Genomic DNA, 22,188 nt, shown 5'->3' with positions numbered 1-22,188 from the left:
TGGGCTTACAGGCAAAATAAGCAAAAATTAATTTTTTGCTTTAATATTTTTTTCCCAGTTATTGTAATCTCACCGCTTCTCTCATGTTCATTCAGAACGGCTTGGAATGGTTGTAACACGGATGCTTGATTACATCCTGGCGTGCTGATGTAATCCCTGACACACGAGTCAACTCAGCATCTTAAAAAGCATCTTTCTTCCTACAGAGAAGCCTAGAAGGGCATTTTTATAACTGAACTTTGACATAAAAGTATTCCAACAACAGGTAGTCACTGCTTTACAAAACGTCTCATTCTCTGTTACTCCACCTGTTGTTTATGTGTGCATTCTTAACTTTATTATAACCAGGAAAACAGTAAATAGTAAAAGTTGGTAGAAAATGTTTAATAATTTTCAAGGAAGTGACAGAGCATAGTTGGCAGGTTTATGACAAGTTTCATTCTTTGAGTCAGGATTACTTGAGAAAATTCTAGTCAGTTGAGCCTCGGTTTCATACAATAAAAATACATTATGGAAAAATTACACAGAATAGATAAATTCACACACAAGTTTCACAAAGAGACACCGTAAAAACTGACAGTGTTCACAATGATATTGCAAACAGCCCATAGAGGGTTTTCTACAAAAATATATCTAAAAACACTGGAGTGAAGGCATTACGTGGTGTTGTAGTCATAAAACTAGATTTGAGTGACACCGATCTACAGACATGATTGAACAACATGAGGTTCAACTCAGAGATACACATCAGTGCAGTAACAAACTTCATTGCTTACCACTTTTCTAAATCCCAAGTCTCGACTGGTTTGTATGAATACTATCGCATAATAATGCTTTGTCTATGAAAATATCTGATGGCTGCACAAATCACACAACAAAACAAATGTCTAAAAGCAGGACAGAGACACTTTGTAGGCAGAAAGGAGCTTGCAGTCTCATTGGTACGAAAGTAGTTTATAAAATGTCCGAACATAATGCCCACGTGTCATCACACAGCATTGGTTATTGTATTGCTAACAGTCAAACACAAGTGTAGGACATTCCGGTACCTTATAAAGACAACATGACAGACTTCAGGACGGTGCTGTTAGATTCGAGGACCTCGACTATATGACAACAGGCTTTACAGAGGACATTATAAAACCTTTTCTGGCAGAAAGCAGCTGCAAGTTACTTATGAAGAAATTAAGAAAAAGTTTGTAAACACTTAACACAACCTATACTTACTACAAAAACTGAAAAAAAAAAATCTATTCACATTATGAAATAAGTTTCTCCTGTACTGACTAATAAAGGCACTTCCTCTTTAATCGAAGCTCTTGAGATGATAAATATTGGCAGTGATATCTGCTGTATTTAGAGGTTACACCTGCTCGACTGAGAAGAGAAAAACCTGACCATTTGGTGGATGATCATAAGTCCCACTGATTCCACCATAAACACTAAATGATGCCCCATAGCAGATGATCCGCTTTTCACAAAATCTTGTAGCAATACACCGACATACAGTACGTGTACGTGTCTTCAGCTTACCCAGGCTCAGAGGTCATATTCTGCTGCACACTGCTGGAGGTACCATTCATACAGTTTCCCCTGTGGAGTAAAATTGACTGTGTGAGATTCATAAATTTTGACAAATGAAATTTAGTTAGTTAATTTAAACCTGCATTGAAGTTATAATCATTTAGATATTTATGAAATTTTGGGACTGGATATGGTCTGCTTTTTTGCAATAGCCATTCAATATATTTACATTCTGTAGTGATCACTCTATGTAGTGGTTTTATATTACTAACGAGTCTGCCATTCTTGCGCTGGATTCAAGTCGCCTTCCTATTAGGGCTGGGGGGGGGGGAAATCCAATTTATGTCCAAACTGTGTGTTGTTGATTGTATGATTTTTATGATTTTTAAAATTTATTCTTTTTACTAGAATCAATATTTTTATTTATCTATTTTACCAATGATTCACCTAAATATTCTGTTTATACGGTACCGCTGACATCATATCAGTTTCCAGCAAAAAGAAAATACATGTTATGTTCTTTTTTACAAATGAAAAAAATGTCAGACTGACATGGGATGTGCATTTTTCTTTGTTTTTAGAAATGTCTCATGATATATTGTTTCTACAAGTGTATTATTCAACTTTTGTTTTTGTTGAAGGAAAAGAAAATCGCAATACTCAATACTATCAAAACCTTTGTAATTACTTTTTAACTGACATAGAGCTGCAACGACGATTAGTTGTCAACTAAATAACAATCAGAATCGTCATGGGCAGCGCTAAACCACTGCAAAATAGCCTCGGAAAAGAACTTGTTTTGGTGGAACATGTGTACGTTCAAAAGCCGTTTTAGTCGTGCAACAGAAAACTCAGATTGGACAGATAGTCTAGCTAGCTGTCTGGATTTACCCTGCAGAGATCTGAGGAGCAGTTAACCATAGTCCTCATAAATTCCAACACAAAGAAAGCGGAAGGTAACTGACATCGTCGAAAAGACATGCATCCGGCGGAATTTCCTGCGGCACCGGAGCCATCCCGGAAGTGGAACGTCGAGGATATAGACTACTGCAGCTTTAACTTTTGTACTAGACATAATGCATAATGGCACAAAGTGGAATAAACTAACCTTCTTAGTTTTGACAATATCCTGGATATAATCACTGTACTCTGCCATCGTCCTCTTCTCCTTCTTTGTCAGAGTCTTATTCCCTCGGCTGAGAATGAAAAACAATCACAATGTTCACTCAGAATTTCAATAATCACTTAAGGTGTGTGTGTGTGTGTGAGAGAGAGAGAGAGAGAGTGATGTGAATTTACCTTAATATAAAACAAAAAAGCTCCTTGACAAAATAGAAGAAAAACTTATTTAGACATTTCTCTGAGGGTTAAGGTTATTTATGTTTAGGGTTTCATTTAAATGACCCTGGTTCCCATGTGGACAATGTGTGGTGCATGTGTGCGTTTAGGGCTGCAATTTACAAGATATTTAATTCTCAATTAATCACTTGTTCTAAAAGAAAAACAGGAACCAATTCATTTTTGGCTCTTTTTTTTTGTGGAAGAAATTACTTAAATAATGAATTATCAAAAATAATTGCGGATTCATTTTCGGTTGATCGACTAATTGATAATTAAATTATTTGTTTCAGCTCTGCACGTGTATATTTGTATTGCATATTTGTAACACTTACCCTGCAAAATACTTTGCTAGGAAAAGCAGGAGGTAGCAAAAAGCTCCAAAAAAGATGACAAACACTACTTGTCCATCTTCTGGTATCCAGTCCCATGAATACATCACTATTCCCTGCGAGACAAACGTCGAGAGACACTCAGAAAATCAGGCACACTTCAAATTTGATTTTTAAAATATGGAATGAGATGGTTATATTTCATTGCAATGCTATTTGTTATTTCTACAAATATCACTGTCAGGACTTACTGTAAAGATGGAGAGGGTCCAAGCCAGTCCTTCACCCAACAGTTCTTCCAGCTGCTCTTTAGAGAAGGTGTTCAAAATGAAACTGAGGATGAAGAGGGCGGGAAGGAAAATACCCAGAGCGCCACACATGAACGAATGAAGACGGATGCTTTTGTTGTGAGTCACATCAGCCCTGCATGCACACGGAGGAAATCTGGTTTCAATATCACATTTTCTACTGCAGATAATAATATCAGGTGACTCTTATCTCCTCCGTATACACCTTATATGGTTTAATAAGGGGGTAAATAAAACGTAGCAATAATTCAAACACAGTAACACGCTTTATGTTTTCTATACTGTTTGGTTCTGCCTTACATTTGCACTATTTAGAATGTATTACTGTATTGTACATATTACTTATTTTTTTAATTGTATGTATTACTTATCTTTATTTGTATATATTTCATATCTTTTATATTATACTTGTTGTACGTGTCCTTATTGCACCATGGGTCGGAGAGAAACATATTTTCAATTGCTCTGTATGTCTGGCACATATTGCGGAATTGACAATAAAGTCGACTTGACATGCTATGCTGTAGGTTGAGAGGTCAAACCTGTCCTGCTCTAGTCTGCTGCTGATGGTGGAACAAATAAGGTCACAGTCTTTCTCCAGCTGATCCAAAGTCTTCTGAACGGCCTGGTTGATGGTCTTCTCGATGGTCTGACACACCCCATCGATCTGGTTCACACAGCGGCTCGGCTAAACAAGACAAAGGCTCATAAGCGCATCCATTTTTGAATAATTGTACACACATGTACAGTATAGCTGTGCATTTCAAAGAGGGAAGGTCTGGACAACAAATCCTGAGGGTATTTTTGACTGACAAGCCATGTGCACTTAGCAGGAAGTGAAGCTACACTTACTCAGCGAAAATAAATTGGAGGTCGGGAGGTGTCCACAAATCTACCATGTGGAGCACAGCTCTGTGATTGTGGATCACAAGATGGCGCAGCAATAACTCAGGACTGGGGCTGCCTTTTTCAAAGGTGGCTTATAAAGGGCCATGGTTTACAACCCTTGCCCCCCTCCCCCGCTCCTCCCTCCCCACCATGGACAACTCTCTCAGTCATCATACTGCAAAATGAATCATCCTGTTTCAGCCTTCAAGAGCTACCAGGAAACCTGGAGTATAGAATTTACATTTAAGGATCAATGGCTGTTAAACACCCAAGGATAGCAGAGAGCTTTAAATCTAGACCCAAGATCAGCCTTGATATTTTAAAGGAAAACACCAGAATCAGCTCCAATCTGCTGAGGGGACTGCGTGATATAGGATTTTAGAATATAGACTTCAATTTTATTCTCAATAACGCACCAATGTGCCATCAATGTAACATACAGCAAGCAAACAGCCTTACCCTCTGTGGGTTGGGGATGTATATTGTAGGCATCTCAAAACCACATTTGTTGAGACCTGGACGGCGACACAACTCCTGGACTATCTGCATCATTACCCTCTGCAGCAATAAACAAATATAAGTAATATTTTTAGGATCAACTTGACTTTTTCTTGGCGACAAATATATTGCAATTGAAAAAAGCCACATATTAAGTGAACTTACCTGTCTGTCTGTTTCCTTGCCAGCTTCATCTGCCTTGCTGAGGTAGAACAACAGTTTGTCTCCGCATTTCTCACTCAGCTTCTCCACGATGTTGAGTGTGCGTTTGCAGAGCGCCTGACCCATCGGGTCGAAGAACACAAATACCAAGTCGGCCTGTTCTCCTGCACAAAATAAACAAACAAACATCCATTAGAAAGAAACACAACTGCTTTTGCGTTGACAGTAACACTTTAAGCTGCAAAGACATACCCAACCAGGTGATGGCGCTGTTGACGTCAAAAGGGTAGACCATGTCCCCGTCCACCAAACCCGGTGTGTCCACAAATGTCACCAGACTGAACTTCTTCTGCTTGGAGGTGGAGATCTCAGCAGACAGATAGTCCATAAGACCTGGAATATACAAACGCTGTGTGTGTACAGGTGTATCTTTCAGGATAAATTAATAGTAACAAAGACGGTTTTGAGTCCCCTGCAGGAAGCTGTCACCCCTAATGAGTATATTATTATGTGCTAGTGGAAGCCGCAGTGCGGTCAATACTTGGGAACCTGAGGGAGGCCAGTGACATTAAAGATCAAGAACGCAGTTAACTTTTTGTGCTTGCAGGTTTGCATCATTTGTGATTGAATTGCAAAAATGTTCAGGATGACTTGGATAAAGATGTATGTTGGCTGCACACATGCATTAACACATCTGACAGAAAGCATCAACACCTTCTGGTTAAATTAAAACAGCGGCCACACCCTCACAGATAAAAATGTCTTCTTCTCTTTTCTTTTTTTTTTTTACACATGATAACATTTGTTAGGTGTCAGTTTTTCTCACCGTCCCCTCTGCGGAGCGGTCTGTTGTCATGGTTACACACAACAGCTCTTCAACTGGCAGCTTTAGCGTGGGGACGTGGGACATAAAGCTAGCCAGTGAAGAACGACTGTGAGGCAACGCGCTGTGAGGTTTTCGATACTTCACCACAACCACCACACACGAGTCCCCCTCAAACCCCGACTCTGAGCACCATAACAGGATCCTTATTTGGAGACTATTGACAAAATAACCCGCACCCACCAACACGCACCATCCCATCCTCACTCCACACACACACACATAGGCCTGGGATGACACTGAGGCTGTTTCATAGGAAGAGGCAGGTGTTAACAGCCAGTACAAATCCCATCCTTGTGCTGCAGCGAGCAGGGCCACTACTGTTGAGGCACATTAGCATTCCCTTATGTTTCTCTTACATCAGCATGGTCACAGTATCAATACACCTGCCTCCTATGACACGTCTTAGAAGTGTATTCCTACAGTCTCGCAATAATGAGCCATTATTGTCACGCCCAAGGTGACAGGATGACTGTTGCTCTCGTAGGAAAAAGATCATATATATATGCAGATGTTATCAAGCAGCTTCATGTCAGATCTCCATAAGGTATTTACTTCCCTTACACATGCATGCATGCATCTTCGCATTACTAAAAAGTCAATTAAGAACTAAGTAAATTAAATAGCCTCGATACAGCCATATTCATCCACACAGTTGAAGAAAGTCCTCGGAGTCTCCTGAAAGGTGAAAAGGAAATGAGAGCAATACTCGTCGATGGGTGCTAAGTTCCGTGACTGTAACTGAGAAAGCTACACTGGAGGTCCTGTGCACGATGAAAAGGGCAAAGGCTGCAATAATGCTGCATCGACCAAGACTAAAAGAGATCTTGTTGGACTAAACAGGTCAAAGCAGATGCAGGGCAAATATATCTAAAGGAAATGAGTAAACAACATGGCCAAAAATCTTTGTTGTCTAACAATATAGAGTCATTTGTGGATTCCCATGCAGCATGTAGTCTAAACTCTTGACAACAGGTTGATAAGATAAAGACAAAAAGACAGATTTACATCCTTTATGTAAGTCTAAAACAATATTAAGAAGTATCTCCAGGCATATCCCAAAGGAGACCAAACTGTATAATCAGCAGCTACTCCCACATAAGGATATATGGTGCTTTTCTGATGAGTCATCCTCAGTCGATGTGACAGGTAAACAAACGCCTGTTATAGTGCATTTCCAGAGGTGGCGTTGAAGTTCAAATAAAAAGCCTGCTTGTATTCCAGCAGCAGATGGTTGGTGTTGCTCAGGGCCTGCAGAGTGGAGCTGCTGGAGCTGCTGGTGCTGCTGCTGCTGCTGCTGGGCTGTGCCGTCTCGAATGGCTGTGACATTTCTCAGCAGCTCCTCCTGACTCCACACTGCACTGCTGTCGATGGGGCGTGTGACTCACAAGCCATACCGTGAGCGCTCTGGTCCGCACCCAGTGAACCCTCACTCTCTACACTACACACTCACTGTCAAATGCACGCACATACATTAACCCCCCCCCCCCCCCCGAAGAAGGCACACCCAGACTTTCTGCACGACCACCTCAACATCCAGAGGCTTCAGAACACTGCTGTCGCACACAGAGCCAAGACCAATTACCTTACAACAATATGCCGCTAACTACGTCTCTTTCTTCAATGTCAGAGCAATCTCGACTCCCATATCACGAAAACAAATGGCACAAATGTAATGACAGGAGTGTGGTCTGAAACAAGAAAACTTAATAGGTCAAAGACATGACTCCGTGTTGAGTCATCAAGGTGAAGCACCTAAACTCAAATTACAAAAGACTAACGTGTGATAGCCAGAAACATATAACTAACAACTCATGGTTACATTTCATGAGCAACACAGGACTTACAGCCAGAATTTCAGTCAATGCTATAGATGAAATGTATATTTAAATTGCTTTATCTAAAATAGCAGAACTCATAACTTCTGAATTTGAGCTGAGTCTGTAACGTACGCTTAGATTAACTTTAACAGTTCCTGGTAGGAAATATTAATGGGCCACACAGCAGAGCACTATCTTAAACCTCAAAGGAGCAAATCTCTGGCTGCAGATTATGATTATATTCATCTCCTGCTCACTATTCCTTATGCTGCTTCTTCCTGCTGTTCTAGCAAATTTGAACACTTTATCCTCTCTTTGATGTTTTCCATCATGATGCCAGCAGAGGAAAAAAACAATAAAAAAACACACACAATCATATGCATTTTCTCCATTGCATACACTACAAAAGGGATGACATTAATTAAAATGTTTTCAGCATTATGGACAAGTTAATGAGCATGTGTTGTGCACTAAGACTGCAGTGCTGATCTTGTCATCACACAAAAGGAGAGCATACTTTATGCTTGTTTCAGTATCAAAAGCAGGGAGATGCAACCCCACTAGATTTAAGTGATTATCCTCGCATGGATTACATTAAACATGTACTTAACTGTTCTATTGTGTGAGATATGTGATGCATCTTATTAGAAATAGAGCAACATGTATACATTCTGGTTAATTTAGGAACATAGAAATGGATTTCAGTCACTACATTATCAGAGGAACCATGGCAAATACTTTTAACAGTGTAATTTTCAGAAACCCATTATTAGTTACAGATGCTAGTATAAGAAGAAAAGGCTTACCTTTGAACTCAAGGAGTGGTCGAAAGTGAGGGTAGAGATGTAGCGTTGCATTCCCCTGTGAGAGTTAAAAAGACAGTGTGAGAAATAACCTGATGAGACAAATATTGATCTGCAGTCCGTCTGAGCTCCCACCCCACTAAAACAGAGTCCTCTCTCTTCTTGGTATTTCACACTCAGTCTTCCACTGGTGCAGCTCAGTGCGCTCACTTTAGGTTTTTCCTATATAAAAGGAGATAATCCTTCCACTCTGCAGTCCTGCACTGCAAATACATTATTCATCTTCATCACCTTAACCACAGCAGGATATGAACAGAGAGGCAAAAGAAAAGAGAAGAGGGAGAGACAGGTGTCTCCAAAGCCTGTTTATATGCTGCAAAGAGGCGTCCTCTCGTGTGTGTGTGTGTGTGTGTGTGTGTGTGTGTGTGTGTGTGTGTGTGTAATCAACAAAGCCCCTCATTGGAGTAGCATACAAAATTAGAAATCACCACTGACTGAGGGAGTGCCTCCCCATGCAAGCTGACATCGAACGCATCGCCTCATCAACCTTTATGACGGGCTGCAGCTTCAGTTCCCCTTACTGAAGTTAGAAATTCATAAAAATCCTTCATCCACAAAACTGAGAAGTACCATCTGAATATGAAATACTGTTAATTAACAAACATTGATAGGACCTGGAAATAAATTATAAAAGCATTCAAATGAAGCGTGCAGCACAAAGCTGGTTGTATTTATAATGGCTCTCTTTTCAAGCATTAGCTGGTACTTTTGTTAGAGGGCTTTTCATTAGATCTTATGCACAATAAGTTCTTCTGTATGTTGCCCGTCTTTATGCCGTTCTTACCGTCAATGACTCTCTTTTGCGACCACTTGTGATGAATGTAAACCCCTGCGTTTCAATGGCGACACCTGTTTTCTGTATGTGCTCCTCAGCATACCTTAAATGACAGCAAGAGGCATCAAATGCATAAAAAACGATTTTATCTTTGATGTTGCATTTAGAAGTGCACAAGATCTAAAGCAGCGACGCCTTATTCCTACATTGGCAGGTCTGCAACTACCTTAACAATTATAATTTCACAACTAATCATTAATAGTTTAGCATTAAATGTCAGAAAATAGTGAGGAATGTGGCCAGGTTGGTTCAGTTGGTACAGCAGGCGCACATAGAGGTTTATGCCTCGACGCAGAGGTCTAGGGTTCAAGTCCGACCTGTGAAAATGTCCTGCATGTCTTCCTCCTCTCTGTCCTCTTTCTCACCTAGCTGTCCTGTCCATTAAAGGTGGAAATGCCCCCCAAAAACAAACAAAAGTTGAATTATCCATTATTGCTCCTCAGTACACAAAGTGCCATGCAAATATTACAAATATTAATCATAAAAACTGAAAAGTAGTGTTTCCTGTCAGAAAGAGTCCCAATTATTTCCCTAACCAACAAGTGCTGCCATACACAAAAAAATACTGATTCAACCAATTTAACAGCAGCTCTGGAAATAAAATAATAGTATATCAATGAGTACTAATTTGTCTAATATTTCCATTTCTGTTGACTCTCAGCCTTAAACACAGCACATCACCACACCAAAATTATAAATATATAAAATATGTGAGGTCAGCAACTATTAGCATGATTGACAGCTGTGCTCCTTATGGCGGCATTTCAAAACACATTCCTGAATTAGCGGAGAGGAACATTTTAAATATAGCTAAGAGTTTTTCAACCCCTCAAACACTACAGTAGGACTGTGCGATATAACAATATTTTACCAAAAGTATAGCCAAAACAATTAGTCAATTAATCATTTAAAGGGTAAATTTAATTGGCAACAATCTGGTAAGTGATTAGTTATTTCATTTGTTTTTCTACATAAACGGAATAACTTTAGGTTTTAGAAGTTTTATTTATCCAACTAAAAAAGCTATTTCTATTTCCCTTGAGCTCTCAGAACTTATGATGGAAATTTTTTAATATTCTCTGACAATTTATAGACAAAACAATTAAATGAGAAAATAATCAGAAGATTAATTTACAAAGATAATAAAGATAATGTGCACCCCTAACTACTGTATACCATAGATATTTTGCTAATGTGATGTTAATAATGGGGTAGTGGTCCCGATCACAATATTTCTTAGGTTGTATTAGACTATTGTGGCAAATGTTGAATATCAATATCACAATATATAAGGTTATAGAGACATCAAATTATGTGATAGAGGATTTTCAATCATATTGCCTCCTTCTTAATGCCCATGTTCAATCAGATTAGCTCAAAATGGTACAACTTTTAACTATTTTCTCCCCTTTTTGTTTTCTGTAGCCTAATTCTGCAAGTAGCTTTTGTCAAAATACTCAACTGGCAAATGAACTAGACTAGATTGTTTTCCCCTGTCAACTTTGTAAATCTAACAAATCCACATTTCCTGAGTCTAAACTGCCATACAGCATCCAAACCACTGAGTCATGTGAGAAGATGATATTTCTGTGTCACTCGTTATCAAACTCTTTATTTACACATTGAGCAGAGCATGTGAAGCCGAATGGTACTGTATATCCCATAAACTATAATATGTGTTACCAGTTAATAAAGGAGCTTTTCCCTGCAGAGTGGTTCCCCATTATCATCACAATGATCTTCTTTCTGGGAGGCAGGAGACGGACTCCGAGGCTGCTGGCAATCTTCACCAGGCCTGAAAACACACACACACACACACACACACACACACACACACACACACACACACACACACACACACACACACACACACACACACACACACACACACACACAGTAAGCAGGGAATGCAGTAATTACAGTGGGATCATCACAATGCAATGTGTGTAAATGTGTGAGTGTTAACAGATGGGTCCTGAAATAGCAAGCATTGCTCTCAGCAATAACCTTGTGGTTAAACTTTATTTAAGAAATTTTAAATAATCTCCAAAGAGGTTTCCTTGAAAGAAAGATGTAATATTTACAGGGAAAACAAATCCAATGAATTGCTTGTATAACCCTGAAAGTTTTCTAGTCAGGACAGGGCATGTTATGTGTATTTATTTGTCTACAGGTCAGCATAAAATGTAATATATAGCTATATATATGAGAAATACAATTTCTAGTAATGAATACAAGTACTTACATGGGTATAAAATGAGTGTTTCCTACAAACTAATTAGGGCTAAAACGATAAATGGACAGACTATTTTAATGATGTATTAGGCTACTTTAAATAATTCTTTAAGCAAAAAGAGTGAAAAAATGTCAGATATTCTCTGGTTCCAGCCTCAAATAGGACAATTCATTGTTAGCTACTTCTCATAAGAGAGGCCCGTTCCTGTTTCTGCCTCCTCTGTTATACCAGAGTTAACTATTGGGTACTAAATAACTCAGACAGGAGCTATGGAAAGGGCACATGCTGTAGTGAGATACCTCATTGACGTGCTATGAGACCAAAGTCTGAGGACAGGACATGGTGAACTAAGCTAACTGTTACTCATTGTAACAGGATTATTGTTGAGGACAACAGAGTTCAATGTCATGTTTGACACTGACAGACAGCTGCTGCACACCGACACCTACTATACACACCAACCGAGCAGCGTTTAAACTTCAAATTTCAGTCCCACCAACCACTAACTAAAGTTACATAACATCACAACTATGCGTGCTTGGATCTGCATACGGTCCAAACTTCGCTACAACGTTGACTCATATTCATCCACGTAATGGATTATTTACCGTTTTCGCTGTCGACATATAAACTGTGGCATTCTTTCAGTATCCTCTCACTCGGTGTGGTGATTGCAGACTCCAGAGGGTTTGCCACAGACCGGGGCTTTCTGCCCGACATTATGAACACAGCCACCAACCGCCTCTCTGTTGTTTTCTAAACCACCAGGGGAAGAGTTTCAGTGTTGCACAAGGACTGTCTTGTGCGGATAAAGCGCCCCCCTGCGGTCAACCACTGACAGGACATCGAGGACAGACCAGACAGGTCTTGAAATACATCCATGGGACAGATTCACTGAACAGGCAACATAGCAGCTTTTTAAGGAATTGAACTTAACCCTTGGACCTGCCTCGAAAATTGCTGACTTGATTACCAATAAGGCAAAGCAGGCAAATGTCCAGCCCCCGGCCCTCAGGGGCCCAACAACTTGTCAGGTATCGCGTAGGCTACCAAAAAATGGTGTTGCCTACTGCAGTGTAGTACTGAGTGTATTTTGTGCACTAAGCCTATTATTGTAGCACTGTACTCATTTCTTGTCTGTTTTTACTTGTCTAAGTCATGGAGTAGGCTAAAAGTGGAGCAAACATTTTCCTCTGAAATGTAGAGGGTTAGAAGTATAAAGTAACTTACTACTTGTAGCCTACTTTACTCGGGTATTTCCCTATTTATAAATATGGAAATACCCAAGTAAAGTAGGCTACAAGTACATCAGAACTGTAGCCTACTTATGTGCAGTATTTTAGTAAATGTACTTAGTTACTTTCCATCACTGCTTTTACACCATGTTGCACACAGAAAACCAGGATTCTACTTGCTTATCAATATCAACTCTGTGTGCATAATTATTTATTTTCATAATGTCATGCTATTGTAGCCTCAGCTGCCCACTTTTAACATCAAAGCTTTATTAAGATCATTTTTGGTCAGCAACAAATGAAGGAGTAAGGATTAGATTAAAGAGAAAGTCCACCCAACATCAAAACTAATATTGTTCTTGACATATGATTTTGGAAAGTTGTTGTTGTTTAATTGTGGTGTGAACATATGAAGTGCCCAGCCCACATGGACTTACATAAAGGACACTAAAATAATGTTGCAGAAGTGAAACAACATTATAAAACATATAACAATTACTTTGCAAACAGAAACTCCTTGCTCCCTTTCTAAAACTTATCAAATAATGGCCAATAACACATAAAACACTGTCTTCAGTCTCACCTACATCACAGGCTAAATAATAAAGCCTATTCTCTTTCGAGATTAAAACTACCTGTTGATGTGGATAATGGTAGTGTACCTGAATGTAACTGTGCAAACTGAGAGACTCTACTACAGTTGTTTTTTGAGACAATGTGTTAGTAGGGTATGTAAAAGTCAATTTATGTATTACTGAGTCTGGTAAGTCAAACATTTTTTGTTTTCTATTACACCCAAATTAGGTTTTATTTGGAAGAAAGGCTTTCAGCTGTGAATCACAGTGTTCCTGGAGCTCCTACAATTATATTTTTAACTGTGGGGCAGCTCCAGGATCTGTCTGAGGATGACATCATCATCACACACTGCCTGCTGCTCACTCGATACACAAGAGTGGCTATATAGAATTTGTATAATTCTACTTTGGGGTGGATTTTTACTTTCAGGTTAAAATTGCCAGATTGTTGCATAAGCAAATTCTCGGAGTCTCCTGTAGGATTAAAAGTTTTTGGCCGATACTCTTTGGGTCATGCATGCATAAGAGCATGCCGTTAAAACCCCTCATAGCTGATATTAGCAGCAATTAATAGTAATTTATGTTGAAAATGTACTCGTGTTTAGATATAAGTTGTTCTATTATACACCTAAAGTTATGTAACTCTTTGATTTGTTATAAAAGGCCATAAACAGAAACATGCATTTATGTTTTTTAGAGAAATCAAATTTGATTTATTCTTACATTTTCTACTGACTTGATAGGTTGAAAACACCTAAACAGGCCTATTTATATGTCCACACCTACAATGTATTAAACAAAATATATTATGCTACTGAAAATACTAATTCCAAACTTGTGTATGAGTCTTAGTGTACTCTAGTAGTCTAGTGCTCTGCTGATCATAATCTTTTCTGGCACATGAATGGAGAATATATGTAGGAATGGGTTATAAATCAAGTAACGTGTCCCATTCAGTCCATTTAGACAACAAAGACATTTTTTATTTTCTATTACACCCAAATTAGGTTTTATTTGGAAGAAAGGCTTTCAGCTGTGAATCACAGTGTTCCTGGAGCTCCTACAATTATATTTTTAACTGTGGGGCAGCTCCAGGATCTGTCTGAGGATGACATCATCATCACACACTGCCTGCTGCTCACTCGATACACAAGAGTGGCTATATAGAATTTGTATAATTCTACTTTGGGGTGGATTTTTACTTTCAGGTTAAAATTGCCAGATTGTTGCATAAGCAAATTCTCGGAGTCTCCTGTAGGATTAAAAGTTTTTGGCCGATACTCTTTGGGTCATGCATGCATAAGAGCATGCCGTTAAAACCCTCATAGCTGATATTAGCAGCAATTAATAGTAATTTATGTTGAAAATGTACTCGTGTTTAGATATAAGTTGTTCTATTATACACCTAAAGTTATGTAACTCTTTGATTTGTTATAAAAGGCCATAAACAGAAACATGCATTTATGTTTTTTAGAGAAATCAAATTTGATTTATTCTTACATTTTCTACTGACTTGATAGGTTGAAAACACCTAAACAGGCCTATTTATATGTCCACACCTACAATGTATTAAACAAAATATATTATGCTACTGAAAATACTAATTCCAAACTTGTGTATGAGTCTTAGTGTACTCTAGTAGTCTAGTGCTCTGCTGATCATAATCTTTTCTGGCACATGAATGGAGAATATATGTAGGAATGGGTTATAAATCAAGTAACGTGTCCCATTCAGTCCATTTAGACAACAAAGACATTTTTTATTTGGGTCAGCAGTCTTTAAGGAGTTAATGAGTCTACCCCCTTGGCAGCAGATTATATGCCGCAATTTATAATAGGCTGCCATTATGCAAGTGCTTCGACTGAAGTGGAACATCCATTATAAATCGTCCATTCAAACATTATTTTACGACAGCTTCCAAAATGAAAATCTATGAGGAGTCTACACAATCAAAGAGAGAGGTGAGTTCAAATTGACACAACCATTTAATAATACCAGAGAAGGCTGCAAAGGAAATGTGTGCTTTGTTTTGAACTTCAGCTAGTTTTGTATGTTTGTCATTCAGACATCCAAAATCATTCTTTTTTTTACTGCAATGAAATGTAGGCTATGTGGAGTAGTGGGGGGGTTTGCCTGACAGGTGTTGGGGTTTATTTTTATTTATTTATTGTTATACTAATTGGATAATGCTCAAATGAAATTTTTGTGGTACCACTTCTTAATGACTGGTGCATTGCGCTGGGCAATAATCTGAGTAATGCCCACTAAGTACATTCATGCACAATGCTCCTCTGTCAGTCACCGTGTTAAACCTGCCCCATGTGAGAGAAACGTTTTTTTTTGGCTCCTACAGGTTTTGGACAGCTGGAAATTTGTTTGGATAGTAGGGGGCCAGACGGATCTGCCATAGCAAATGAAACATGACCTGGCAGATTTGTGTGGTTTCCAGGCTAGGCCTATATTGCACTTAAGATGTATGGTAAAAACATAGGTTTATAATCTTATCTATATTCTATATTGTGGAACGTCTGTCTGTCTGTGTGTGTGTGTGTTATGCGCATATCTCTCGAACCGTTAGTCCGATGGATTTCAAACTTGACAGGTGTCTTGAAATACGCCTCAAACCCACAAAAATGTGCAAAGTTGGACTACTTTGGACAGCCTTTGACTCTTTTCCTGTTATTGGTTGCTGTGAGCATGAGGCAGAACATAAAGTAATCTCGGAGATTATTCCTTCACAGCGCTGTGCAATTCGAGAAAATCTCAGAGCTGAACTGGGCAGACACAGCACTTTTCATCAGACTCACCCTGGGTCTATTAAGTATACTGCTAACTAATAACATTACTGTCGCCAAAATACCCCCGAGAATCAAATCCCCTACTTCACCGTTAACTTCACCTCTGCTGAAATGTTAAATTCGTTAACGATCATACGACACAATGTCTCTCTCTCTCTCTCTCTCTCTCTCTCTCTCTCTCTCTCTCTCTCTCTCTCTCTCTCTCTCTCTCTCTCTCCCCGGCGTGCGCACACACACACACACACACACACACACACACACACACACACACACACACAAACGGTCCGGTTCTGGTGGTTGATGAACGCAGATATGTGCTGTTCAGCTCTCATAACGGGCCAGGAGGGTAGCACACCGCCGTGAGTCCATGACGCTAATGTCTGATTACTCCACATTTTCATTCTGAATCTGCCCGTTCTCTGTCAGGTAAACAGTAGTAGGTAGGCCTACAATGTCTTCCTCTAATGTAGACGTAGCCTACACTGTAAGTCAGTATAGGCTATAAAGTGTAGTAAGTGGTTTGGGGTCCTTCTGTAAGTAATTTTGGGGTACAGTTTTTTTTTTGAAGAATTCTACAAGCAGCAATACCACAAGCCAATCAATCGCCTGTTCCAAACAGGCACATTTTCAACGGACTCTGTAGATGTTGTCTACACTGAATTAGCCTGCATTAAGAACTTTTCATTTTATTCAATGTTTTTTGGGAAACTGTCTATTTTGTGCAAACAGCTTATCTGCTCTTGATGAATGTATAGGCTACTTCTTTCTGAGAAATCATAGTCTATGATGCAGCTTTAGAATGCGTGACATCTTGATAAAAACTGAATAATGGAGCTGATTCTCTAAGGACACTTCATGACAACAGATCACTTGTATCACCCTCAGGATTAACTCATTCGCTCATCATGATTTAATTTGAGAGCAAACTCTATACATGGATACAAGGATAGACCTACTCAGCGACAAACTACAAACAATATTGGACTTTAAACAAAACGTCAGCGACAAAATGTTAAAAGAATTTGCAGATGAATATCAACCTTTGCTTATTAAAGAAACCAAAGATAAAAAGCGACCCAAGGTATGTGGATTATCAGAAAATAAGAGTTTTAAATTATCATCTGTAGACACGCAATGATGCAGCGTTCTAGCCATGATTATATATGTAAATACTTGTTTTGTATCTCTTTTTTATTGCAGTTTCCGAACAAATCACTTCTGCTGGCTGCGTGTGCTGCGTGTATAGGGGGAACCTTTCAGTATGGATATAATATATCTATCATCAATGCTCCCACAACGGTAATAACCCTACTGTCTGTCACTGGACTTATTGCACAGTATTGATGCACAGTATAAACACTATTGTAGCCTACTCATGTTACAAACCTAATAGATTAGTCAGTAGTTAGTTATTAATAAATGACACATAAGTGACATGTTTTCCATTATTAAGTAGGCCTACATATCCACTACGTCTGGTAAATTTGTCTGGTAAATATGCATGCACAAATGTATCTTTTTAATATTTTAGATCAGGGATCATCATTTTTATTTCACCTACTCAATGTACATGTTGTGTTTTTCTTTTGTCTCCAGCATGTGCAGAATTTCATCAACCAAACCTGGAGGGAGCGTTACCAAACTGACATATCAGCAGATGTTCTCACCCTGCTTTGGTCCACTATTGTGTCTATATTCACCATAGGAGGACTGCTAGGAGTGACAGTCGGTGGGAAAATGTCTGTGAAGCTGGGGAGGTATACAGAAAGATGATATGGCATATTTTGGCAAAATTATGATATTTTCCATAGCCTCTGTATTTCAGTTATAAAGCTGTAATATAATGCTTTTCCAGGAAAGGGACGCTGTTGGCCAATAATGTATTTGCATCAATGGCTGCTCTGCTAATGGGTCTAAGTTACCCTACAGGATTATTTGAATTACTCATTATTGGACGTCTTCTCACTGGAATTAATGCAGGTAAATAATCTAGAAATGCATTTAAAGAGTGTATTTATACATGCCAGTTATACACATCTCCGTATTTAAATAATCTTTATACATATTTGGTTTGAACATTGCATGTCAAACCTCTCATATGTAGCTTTAATCATGTTTTATTTTTACACAGGCATTGGCCTTTGTGTGCAACCTCTGTATTTGGGTGAAATAGCTCCAACTGCATTTCGTGGTGCCATGGGAATGGGAACTTCTATTTTCATCACTGGTGGGATCTTGACTGGACAAGTGATTGGCCTCAAGTAAGTTTGATTTTCACACAAAACAGCATCTGTGTTTGCAAGATTGATTTTGTTTAGACATGTCTGTGATTTCACAGAGAGCTCCTGGGTAAAGAAGAGCAATGGCCCATCCTGCTCTCCACCACATGTATCCCAGCATTGCTGCAGCTCCTGATCCTACCCTGGTTCCCAGAGAGCCCGCGCTACCTGCTCATTGACAAAAGAGATGATGAGGGATGTAAGAAAGGTAAACTTACACTGCAACTGCTGCACAATTACTTCCTTTTCAAAAATCTGTGTAATTTTATCTTTGGCCTGCAAAGCTGGATGTAGTGCACATGACAGCGTAGTTTCAAATATTGAGGACTCCCTTTGTCTGGAATCACCAGAGGCAGAAAAACATTTTTCCTCATGGCAGTGGGTTCAAGCATGTGATAACATTCTGGTAACGCCATGATGATGTGAAATGGTTTGACGCTGGAAACCTTTTAACCAGATTCTTAAAAACAGCCCCTGTAGCCTGACCTGATGAGAAGAATAGTGTATGTGGAGAAAACTACAAGCACGCTTGTCATGTGTTTTCCTGACTGCAGCCCTGAAGCAACTTCACGGTATATCTGGCTGTGATGGCGAATGGACGGATATCGAGAAGGAGAAAAATAATTTTGTGGATTTCCAGGCCAAGAAACCCTGGGAGCTCTTGACTGATCGTAGTGTCCGCAGGCAGCTTCTCACCGTCTTGCTGCTCAACGCTGCACAACAGCTGAATGGCATCAATGCTGTATGTACACGATCATATACCCATTGTCTTTCAATATCCTCTGTCCTGCTGTCTCTCACAACGTGGAATCTATTTATCAGTGCCCACATTGCCAACTATTAAGAAATACCAACAAAGATTACTAAAAGATTGTTTTTTTTAAAGGAAAAACTCTCACTTTTTTTTGACTCCATGCGGGCGATAGCCGTGGCCAGAGGCATTATGTTTTGGGGTTATCGGTACTATTCCTGTGATTGCGATATCTCAGGAACGTCTTTAGGGAATTTCTTCACATCTGGCACAAATGCCCACTTGGACTCGTTAGATTTTGGAGGTCAAAGGTCAAGGTCACTGTGACCTCACAAAACACATTTTTGGCTATAACTCAATAATTCCAACGCTAATAATGACAACATTCTCACAACTAATAGGATAAAATAATGAAGTGATGAGATTTGTTATCCAAAAGGTCAAAGGTCAACTTCACTGTGACATCATAATGTTCTGCGTAAACACTTTTCTGGCCGTTACTCAACACCACAACCCGGGAACAGAAACTGAGACATTTGGTCAGATGGTGAATTAGTGACACTAATCTTAAACTGTGGTGATTGTTTGGATCTTCTGTGCTGCTGGGTTGAAGATGTGTGTGACACATTCACGTTTCGCCCAATAATAAAGTTAGACCTTTTGTTGAATTCCTTCAACGACTTCTCTACATATATTATATGAGTCTGGACAGACATGAATGTAAACTGTGACTTGACTGATTGGCAGAGGCAAACAATGGCTATTTCTATTTTATTTGTAATATGTTTTTTTTTTGGTCTATATTTCCTGTAGATTTACTTCTACGCAAATTACTTGTTCAAACAATCTGGTGTCCCTGCTGATAAAATACCATATGTGACCGTTGGCACTGGTGCCTGTGAATGCATCACAGCTTTAACATGTGTAAGTATGAGTCTTACATTATATTTTTGTATCCATTACTTTCTTACAGTTCTGATGTTCCTTCATGCTACAGAAAAAAAGATAAATAAGAGTAGGTGCCCAACAACAAGGATAAAAACAGTCAAGACCTTTCTAATAAATACATCCAAGATTTGGACTAAAGTTTGGAAAGTTAGAGCACTTCTGAAATAAAGTAAAACATAACACCAAAGTGGAAAATTGTCTTTTTTAAGAATACAAACATGACATAATACTGTACATGTGGTAAAGGAAACAAAACATAAAACACAGCAAGGTATGAATAAAATTAGTAAAACAGGGCATACAATGTAAAACAGGACAGAACCAAACTGACAATATCCCATAAAAGGTCAAAGTTAAATTCAGAGAAAGCCTGGAGAGTCTCTTTAGTTTTGTGACATGCTGTGTCTCACAGGGTTTGCTCATTGACCGTCTGGGAAGGAAAGTGCTCATTACGGGAGGATACACACTGATGAGTATCTGCTGCATTTTATTCACGCTGACGCTCTCTTTCCAGGTGATTAACCTCATTGTAAAAAAATAAGATACAGTATTGAAACCATTGTTTTATGCAATATCTCACATTTGACCATTGATAAGACTTCTACTTTGTGCTAACATTTCTTTTGTGTGATTTTCTTTCTCTCAGGATGCCAGCCCAGTATTTCCATACATGAGCATGGTGTGTGTATTTGCTTTTATCCTGAGTTTTGGCTTAGGTCCAGGTAACTAACTTTTTAATCCATTGGAGTCTTTCCTTAGCAGCTGCTGTTGCACAGCAGTTATAACTAATGGGATTTCTTTTGTTGTTTGTTGGTTCTGTGAAGGTGGCGTGACAAACATTTTGACCACTGAGCTATTCACACAAACGGCACGGCCTGCAGCGCACATAATTGCAGGATCATTGAACTGGTTGAGCTTCTTCATCATCGGCCTGGTCTTCCCTTTTATTGTGGTAGGAGTCCAAAAAGTATATATTCATTTTTAAAGGTTTTGTCATTATCTTTAAAAATTTGGAAACAAAACTTAAAAACTTGGATGTTTGAGAGATTTGGACTCACTTGTGTTTTATTCTGTTTTATTTGCACAGATCGGGCTGCAGCAGTACTGTTTCCTGGTGTTCCTGGCTGTCTGCTCCTTAATGGCGATATACATTTTCCTTTTTGTTCCTGAAACCAAGAACAAAACCTTTGTGGAAATCCAGAATGAGTTTCAGTCCAGAAAGGCCCGCAGTGCTGATGGAGCAGGGACGACACTGTTATCCACTTTTATATGAAATCAATTAAAAAAATGTATGTCTCACAATATTTACAGTATGTCACAAAGATGAGTAACTAAAAATGAGGATTTATAATCCAGATACGCACAACAAAATAGATTGATGTCATAATTACATCTTTTTAGTTCACTTACAGATATAGCCGCATAAATCAAAGTTATCTTAATTTGTAATATTTTGGTATGATCAATGTTGGTTTGTATAACTTTTATAAAGAGTGCTCTATTGAGACTTTTCAATAAAAATCAATTTATTAAAACCAAGCTTATGCTGTATTAGTATACTTACAACTACTACAACTATGTTGCGACTCATTGTTAAAAACCTCCATAATGGGTAAGTATCTCGCCCAGATTTCAGCAGACATTTTGTTTCATTTCAGTCCTGTAGATAACCTAACTGTATCTTGTATGCAGATGAAGGAGGAGAGGTTCAGGTTGATTTTTGCTGCTTTTGGCACTGTTACAGACTGCTCTCTAAAGTTTACCAAGACTGCAAGTTCCCCAAGTTTGGCTTTGTGGGTTTCAAAGTTGAGGAAGATGAGAACATATGTGTTTGTATGAATCTTAGTGTACTCGAGCAGTCTAGTGCTCTGCTGATCCTGATCTTTTCTGGCACATGAATGGAGCACATTGGGAT

The 22,188-nt window shown here is 38.9% G+C and overlaps 2 protein-coding genes across 2 annotated transcripts; one reads left to right on the top strand and one right to left on the bottom strand.

Moving 5' to 3' along the window:
* Positions 1 to 363: 363 nt before the first annotated feature.
* si:dkey-98f17.5 (uncharacterized) lies at positions 364 to 12,479 on the bottom strand. The gene is made up of 12 exons (XM_028578091.1): positions 12,296 to 12,479; positions 11,135 to 11,246; positions 9,401 to 9,494; positions 8,560 to 8,614; positions 5,303 to 5,443; positions 5,054 to 5,214; positions 4,850 to 4,948; positions 4,045 to 4,190; positions 3,446 to 3,617; positions 3,198 to 3,310; positions 2,633 to 2,720; positions 364 to 1,593 (listed from the first exon to the last, which is right to left on the bottom strand). Exons 1-12 carry the CDS (start codon positions 12,405 to 12,407, stop codon positions 1,540 to 1,542), a joined length of 1,347 nt encoding a protein of 448 aa, XP_028433892.1. The 5' UTR covers positions 12,408 to 12,479; the 3' UTR covers positions 364 to 1,539.
* A 2,896-nt stretch (positions 12,480 to 15,375) lies between these two features.
* Positions 15,376 to 21,685, top strand: LOC114555995 (solute carrier family 2, facilitated glucose transporter member 11). Its single transcript, XM_028578803.1, has 12 exons — positions 15,376 to 15,458; positions 17,496 to 17,594; positions 17,892 to 18,052; positions 18,151 to 18,275; positions 18,427 to 18,556; positions 18,634 to 18,782; positions 19,129 to 19,316; positions 20,139 to 20,249; positions 20,686 to 20,787; positions 20,920 to 20,995; positions 21,098 to 21,225; positions 21,361 to 21,685. Exons 1-12 carry the CDS (start codon positions 15,420 to 15,422, stop codon positions 21,544 to 21,546), a joined length of 1,494 nt encoding a protein of 497 aa, XP_028434604.1. The 5' UTR covers positions 15,376 to 15,419; the 3' UTR covers positions 21,547 to 21,685.
* The last annotated feature ends 503 nt before the right edge of the window (positions 21,686 to 22,188 follow it).

Source organism: Perca flavescens, chromosome 5 (assembly GCF_004354835.1).
Source record: "Perca flavescens isolate YP-PL-M2 chromosome 5, PFLA_1.0, whole genome shotgun sequence".
In the NCBI taxonomy this organism is placed as follows: Eukaryota; Metazoa; Chordata; class Actinopteri; order Perciformes; family Percidae; genus Perca; species Perca flavescens.
Note: the sequence above shows the minus strand (reverse complement) of the source record. Positions and strands in the feature narration are given on the sequence as shown.

Bases quoted from the DNA above. Each gene is read 5' to 3' on its own strand.
- si:dkey-98f17.5 (XM_028578091.1), bottom strand. From the start codon at position 12,407: ATGTCGGGCAGAAAGCCCCGGTCTGTGGCAAACCCTCTGGAGTCTGCA. The intron at 5,444-8,559 runs GTAAGCCTTTTC...TGTATATTCCAG, and splicing joins ACCACTCCTTGAGTTCAAAG to GTCTTATGGACTATCTGTCT. The intron at 3,311-3,445 runs GTAAGTCCTGAC...TTTGTCTCGCAG, and splicing joins GGACCCTCTCCATCTTTACA to GGAATAGTGATGTATTCATG.
- LOC114555995 (XM_028578803.1), top strand. From the start codon at position 15,420: ATGAAAATCTATGAGGAGTCTACACAATCAAAGAGAGAG. The intron at 19,317-20,138 runs GTATGTACACGA...TATTTCCTGTAG, and splicing joins AGCTGAATGGCATCAATGCT to ATTTACTTCTACGCAAATTA. The intron at 20,788-20,919 runs GTGATTAACCTC...TCTTTCTCTCAG, and splicing joins CGCTGACGCTCTCTTTCCAG to GATGCCAGCCCAGTATTTCC.